The sequence below is a fragment of the Mastomys coucha genome, unplaced genomic scaffold, assembly GCF_008632895.1.
Source record: "Mastomys coucha isolate ucsf_1 unplaced genomic scaffold, UCSF_Mcou_1 pScaffold15, whole genome shotgun sequence".
In the NCBI taxonomy this organism is placed as follows: Eukaryota; Metazoa; Chordata; class Mammalia; order Rodentia; family Muridae; genus Mastomys; species Mastomys coucha.
The window spans coordinates 106,674,335-106,680,905 of NW_022196897.1; the positions used below are offsets into that span (position 1 = coordinate 106,674,335).

The following is a 6,571-nucleotide window of genomic DNA, read 5'->3' on the forward strand; positions in this document are numbered from 1 at the left end:
CCTAGGCTGGCCTCAAACTTTTGGATTCAGACTAACATAGCCTCAGCCACTTGAGTAGCCTCCAATAAACTATTTCCTTATTGAACATAGTTTGAAGAGTGAATTCCTTAGATTTCTGTAATGAGTGATCCCAAAATTACTCCCAGAAATATCTCACAATTTGAGTATAATGTAGACACTCAAAGGAAAGGAACATATGATCAGATTAGAAACCAGAAAGAACACTATTGGGCAAGTATATGTTAGTGATACTCGGAGACTTAACTGGCAAACTCTTTCCCTTTTTTCTAGTTTTCCTACCATCTATTTCTCACCAGCCAACAAGAAGCTAACTCCAAAGAAGTATGAAGTAAGTGCGTTGTCCTGTATCGACAAAATGCACACAGATACTTGTATACACACATCATAAAGATGCATGGGGGGGGGGCTTGTTGTTGTTGTTCTAATTCTTCCTCTTCCTCCTCTTTTTCCTCTTTCTCTTCCTCCTTTCTTCTTCATGTTTTTGATATGCATTGGTGTTTTGTCTCTGTTAGGGTTCAGATCCCCAGGAACTAGAGTTACAGTTGTAAGCTACCATGTATGTTGTAAGGATTGGACCTGGGTCCTGTGGAAGAACAGCCAGTGCTCTTAAGCACTTAGCCAATCTCTCCAGCCCTGATACCTGGTTCTTTTATTGGTCTGTTTATTTATTTACATTTTATTTGTTACAGTGGATATATGTGTGAAAATCAGATGACAGCTTTGGGGAGTCAGTTTTCTCCTACTATTTGGGATCTCAGGATCAAATTCTACTGAGCCATCTTACTGGCCCTTAATTGGTATTCTTTAGAAAGTTAAAATAACTTTTCTTTTTTCAGGGTGGCCGTGAATTAAATGATTTTATTAGCTATCTACAACGAGAAGCTACAAACCCCCCTATAATTCAAGAAGAAAAACCTAAGAAGAAGAAGAAGGCACAAGAGGACCTCTAAAGCAACAGCCAAATGCACCACTTTATAAAGGACTCTTACACCAGAGAAGGCAAACCATCAGAGGACAGAATGGATATACTCTGAATTCTCTTAAATTTTCTCTAAACTGTTTCTTAGCTGCACTGTTTGAAAATACCAGGACCAGTTTATGTTTGTGGTTTGGGGAGAAAATTATTTGTGTTGGGAAGAATGTTGTGGGGGTGGGGGGAATTGAGTTGGGGGGTTATTTTCTAATTTTTTTTGTACATTTGGAACAGTGACAATAAATGTGCCCCCTTTATACTGTTGTTTTTTCCCCTCATGGAATGGAGAATCAGGTTCTCTAAACTATTATTGTAGATAGAAGTGTTTGATCTATGCTGTTTAATACCTGTAGCTAAACCAGATAGTTTATCTCCTATAATCTCAACACTTAGGAGATACAGACAAGAGATCTAAAGTTTTAAGATGATCTTGACTACATAGCAGGTTTGAGGCTAGCATCTTAAAACTGTTTGGGGCTCGGCAGTGGTGGTACACGCCTTTAATCCCAGCACTTGGGAGGCAGAGGCAGATGGATTTCTGAGTTCGAGACCAGCCTTGTCTACAGAGTGAGTTCCAGGACAGCCAGGGCTACACAGAGAAACCCTGTCTCGAAAAACAAAAACAACAAAAACTTGTTTTGATCTTTAAAAAATAAAAACAACCAGCTATGCTGATTCCCATAACTTCAGACGGAATAGATCTAGTTACCAAGTCTAAATCTTCTAATTTATTAGTTTCTTTCTGTAGCCTAAGGTGTCCTTGAACTTGTGGCAGTCCTTCCTCCCTGGTCCTGAGGTACTGATATTACAGTTGTTTCTAACTTCATTCGTGTCCTAAAGATGGGTGTTGCTTATTCTTGCCACACAGCCAAGCTTTCTGCATGTTCATGCCTCCTGAGGATAGTTTTCTGCCCAGAAATGACCTGTGTGAGTGACAACAGTTTGAGGTTCCATCCAATTTTAGGAGTTATTGACACTGCTGGGTGCAGCTCTCCCCAAATCCTTGGGTATAGCCATTTACTTCCTTCCAGTGAAACAGGGAAACAGTGTCATTGCTGGCAAGAACAAAAGCCCACAGAGATCTGTTTTCTTTTGAATGGATTAAAGTATTGCTCTCTTTTTAATAGCTAAATCAGAATCTTGTCCATAGTTGAAGCTTTCAACCCTGGGTAATTCCAGATATATAACCAACTCTCGGTGATCCTAAACACACAAAGTAAAACATCTTTCTACAATCCATTGTTTTTTGGATCATACTCAATACTTTAGAAACATGTTGTGGGTGAGGAAAGGTAGTGTTGCTTAGTGGTAGTGCATGTGCCTAGCCTGTATGAGCACAGTAAAGATGACTCTAGTTAATAACACTTCTCTGGAAAAGGGGGGTCCAGTCTTTCAGAGAGTCTCAAAAGTAGTTCAGATAGACAGCACTGCCTTGGATGATTAAGGCTAATGATCACACAAAAGACACAAGCAATCAGCTTTAATTTTTCAGCCATGTTACATCTAGATATAAGTCCAATGAGTGCTGTCACCAGAAGTTCTCATTTTATTCCTGCAAGGCAACTCTGCTAAACTTGCTTATTTGTCTAATATTCTCATGGTTAGCTTGGAAATGTCACTTTTCAGGATCTGAGAATGACTTAGCTAAAGTAAAGTTGAAGAAGCCAAGCACCTCCTACTTTCCTAGTCTCCTGGGCACAGTGATACCATGCTCACACCCTAAAAAAACTATGGCAACATCAAAAATCAAACTGCAAGAACCTCAGATGGCTCTCTACTTGGCCATCATGGATGTAAGGGACAAAATCAGAAAAGCAGATAGGCTCCATCTTTCAGTTGGTGTGTTCATCACTGGGGAAGGTCCAAGCCCTCTGCACAGTTTCAGCTGCCCCTGTTCTTTTCCTCAAACTCCAGGATGAGTCCTTTAATGTGGGACAGTTTCTGATGCAGGTACTCACACCGATGCTTTTCTTCCCTGTAACTTGGATACCGCTGCAGAGAAAAAACACCCTTGTCAAGTAAAGTGGCTTCTACCTTACTACTTCTGTGCTCACAGCGTGTCTTACCTTTCTGAACTTTTTATACTCCTGGACTATCTTGTCTTCTAGCACCTGAAACATAATAACACAAACTGAAGGGAAGGGAAAAAGAGGATAAAGTAAGGAATGGAAGTAACTTGTGTTTTCATTCTACCAAATGTTACAAGCTTGATTGTTCCTTTGCTTAGTCACTAAACTTACATGTTTAGGGGTGATTAGCAGGATGATGATGGCCAATCCGCCTTTACCTTGTGTTCTGGAGTTCCTCGCTGAAGTCTCTTGATCTCTGCGCCCAGCTCTGTGAACCTCTGGCTTGCAGCCCCAACTCGGGCATGCAGAATGCGGTATTCAGCATAGTCGGTCTCAAAGTCCTGCTCATAGGCCTGTTGCTGCTCTGTGCTGTGGATGGCTCTGTATTGCCTGCCAGGGGTGTGACACCTTCAATTTCATTGCCCCTAAAAGCACTTGGCTGCTTACATGTGCAGACTATGAAATTGGAAGTGTGGGGAACTCACAGGAGATAATCTGGTACCTCCTCAGGGCTTGGGGATTCAGAGGCTAGGAAGGAAGCAAAAAAACAATAATTCTTGGTCCCTTTTCCATGAATATTTACCCTCCTCTCATCAATTCACCTGATGGAATTGAGAGGCTCTGCTCCAGCCTGGAATCTCCATCTTCATCTTCATCTTGCCCCCAGTCTTCTTCCTCTTGTGAGTCCTGATTTGATAGCTCTTGTAGTGGACTTGAGGGTAGAGGCAGAGCTCTGAGCCTCTTTTCCTCTGGTTCTTCAGTGGTTATAGGTGCTGAACGTTTCTGTTGGGAAAATATATGTGTGTGTAACAGCAAGCCAGGAGGTTCTTGGTCAAAAGCTGCTATCCCATCAGCTCCTAGGTTTAAGATTTAGCCTAACTTTTAAAAAGTATTCTTGTGTATGTGCTGGTGTGCACACATGTGGAAGACATGAGGCCCTCCACTGTTCTCTGCCTTACTCTCTTAAGGTCTCTCACTAAACCTAAAGCTGTTCTTCCTAGGCTGGCTAGGTCCTAGGATCTACCTGTTTCTATTCCCAGTAATGGAGTTAGAAACACAGGAAACATTGCCCAGCCCTTACATAGGTGCTAGGAATTCACACTCAGTTCAAACTTTATGCTTGCATTTACTTGATAAGCCATCTCTCCAGCATTTTTGTTTGTTTTGTTTTGTTTTGTTTGAGACCCGTCCTTAGGTAGGTAGTCCAGGCTGGCCTCATACTCATTATGCTGTGCAGCAGAGCATAGCCTGATCCTCTTCTGTCATGTGCCAGATTTTATCAGGCTGTATCGGTACTGTGTCAATCCAAGATTCACCCTGCCTTTTAAACTACTCTTTGGAAAGCTCTTGCCTCTCTGGACATCTCAGCGCTCAGAAAGCAGGCACAGGTGAATCTCTGAGTTTGAGGCACAGCCTGTTCTACATAAGGAGTTCCAGGCATGCCAGGATTACACAGAACCAGACTCCAAAAAGAGACCACAGTCCTTGCTTACCTTGTCCAGGTGTTTCTGGCTAGCAGAGGAAGGCAGTGACTGATCAGGCTCTCTGTTTGGAAGGTAAGTGTGGTTCCTAGGATTTTGGAAGGAATGGGAGAGGCCAGGATGAGAGCTGGGCCTGTATATCTTATTACAGAAATGTAAGTAAGGGTGGAGGGCTGAGCCAACCTGTCCCAGTACCTCACTTCCCATTGTGCCATGGGCTCACTGGAGGATCCTGGGAGTGACTGTTCATGGTTGTTTGCCAGTGGGTCAGACACCTGTCAGGGAAAGTTGTAGGAAAACTTGGCTCCCTGGATCTGGGTGTCCCACCTTATGCTGACTACCTGCTGTTTCTAGTCTCACCTCATCTAGTGCCATCTGAGGATGGCCTTCAGGTTCATCTCTGGTGTCCTGCCAGCTCTCAGACTCTCTGGTACCTTCTGTCAGGTGTTCCTGAGCTAACAGTGGAGCTGGGATAGTATCCATGGCTGCCCAAATAGTGAGTCGCTCTCTAAGTGAGCCCAGACAGTGGAGACAGTTAGGTCCAGATCTTGAAAGAAGAGTGGGAGAAACAATAGAAAAATGAGTTGGAGATCTTCTGAACACTTCCCATTTCCTGCAAACTTCTCTCACCTATTGTCTGGTTGTCCTTACCTGCCTAAGCGTTGGTACACAAGGTCCAAGCCACCATTAGTGCCCTCTTGGCCACACTGGGATACTATGAAGGAGAAAAGGCAGGACCATCCAGGGCCTGGAAGCCTTAGGTACTGGAGTAGGAGATGGTAAACCCAGTTAAGCCGGCCCCTCTTCCCCCTGCCCATGCCACTCCTCCCCAAACAAGTCTAAGACTGAAGACAAATCCCCAAGGGGCTCGTTAGCATACCAGGTGCAGCTGGGTCAATAGTTCCCCCAAGAGGCTGAGACTGCACAGTCTCCTGGGACCACAGCCCCACATCCTCAGAGGGTTTAGTTCTCATAACTTGCTCAGACTGTGACCTCCGGCAAGCTCCGGCCCAGAGAGCTCCTTCCTGGAGCCCACACGTATGCTCCCTCACCCCCAACCACCCTCGCACATCCGGCCAGCACTTACCCCTCGGTGGCCTTGAAAAGCGATCACTGGCCGTACCTGCAGGAAGAGCCCAAACACCAGCTGAACACAAAGGAAGCAAAGTCCCCAGGATCGAGGAGGCTGGGGACATCTGCCTGGCCGGCTTCACCTGGAGGCGGGGGGAACTGGAATCTGAGAAACCCGAACCTCCCCAAGTCCCTTCTCCAGCACAGCCTAAGGAGGCCGAAGTCCGGTTGGTCGGGAAGGGAAGAAGGGGCCGGGGGACCAGCCGCACCTGTTGCTGCTGACACTCTTGCAGTGCCCGCAGCGCCGCTTCGTTGAGCCTTAGCATCAGAAGGCTGGTCCGAGCAGCAGGGGTGAAGAGGAGCCGCATTTTCCCGCTCAGAGCTTCCTGAGTCCCCTCCATGGTGCCAAAGTCGCGCACATGCAGAACCCCGGGACCACAGGTGAGGGCCACCTCTGCTGTGCAAGCCTAGGCTGGCACTCCCGCCCTCCAGGTCTGCCCCGCCCTCCAGCATGACCCCACCCCCGGCACCGCCCCAAAGTTTCCCTGGCCTTGTGGGCGGTACCTTGCTCACCTCAGCTGCTGGCCAGGACCCAAGCGCTTCTGAGTTTGGCTTGGGCAGTATTGGGCATTACGAGGAGCTATCCAGGTCTAGGGAGAAAGGATTTGCTTGCAGGGTCTGACCCGTCACCCAGAATCCCTTGTTCTGCCTCAGTTTTCCCCATTCTGGATTCAAAAACGCGGTTTTTAAGTAAAAGCTGAACCTGAAACCTCTTGAGGGTTTCAGTCTCACAGGGAAGGGAATCGAGACTGGTTGATAGGCGGATTGAGTCATTTATGCCTCCGAGGCCCCGAAGTACCTAGGGGACCAGAGGACGGCAGACCTCAAGAGGCACCAGTGCAATGCTTTTTCTTTTTCCGCCCGAGGTGATGCGTCTGCTGAGGCGGATCCCAATC

General features: G+C 46.2%; 2 protein-coding genes across 3 annotated transcripts in view; one reads left to right on the forward strand and one right to left on the reverse strand.

Annotated features, from left to right (window-relative positions):
* Pdia3 (protein disulfide isomerase family A member 3) overlaps positions 1-1,257 on the forward strand; it is a 24,147-nt gene extending 22,890 nt beyond the window's left edge. The window contains exons 12-13 of the mRNA XM_031371677.1: positions 262-349; positions 858-1,257. Of these exons, the coding sequence (XP_031227537.1) occupies positions 262-349; positions 858-971 (202 nt within the window). The 3' untranslated portion in view covers positions 972-1,257. The remainder of the gene's footprint in view (positions 1-261; positions 350-857) is intronic.
* A 1,202-nt stretch (positions 1,258-2,459) lies between these two features.
* On the reverse strand, positions 2,460-6,111 carry Ell3 (elongation factor for RNA polymerase II 3). 2 transcript variants are annotated; one of them, XM_031371672.1, is made up of 11 exons: positions 5,885-6,111; positions 5,632-5,667; positions 5,196-5,308; positions 4,905-5,091; positions 4,740-4,819; positions 4,557-4,632; positions 3,666-3,846; positions 3,549-3,591; positions 3,282-3,453; positions 3,061-3,105; positions 2,460-2,986 (listed from the first exon to the last, which is right to left on the reverse strand). In XM_031371672.1, the coding sequence occupies exons 1-11, from the start codon at positions 6,014-6,016 to the stop codon at positions 2,876-2,878; spliced, it is 1,176 nt and encodes a 391-aa protein (XP_031227532.1). In that variant the 5' UTR covers positions 6,017-6,111; the 3' UTR covers positions 2,460-2,875. The 2 variants fall into 2 exon arrangements, with proteins under 2 accessions (XP_031227532.1, XP_031227531.1); XM_031371671.1 differs by having other exon boundaries at positions 4,728-4,819.
* Between the last annotated feature and the right edge of the window lie 460 nt (positions 6,112-6,571).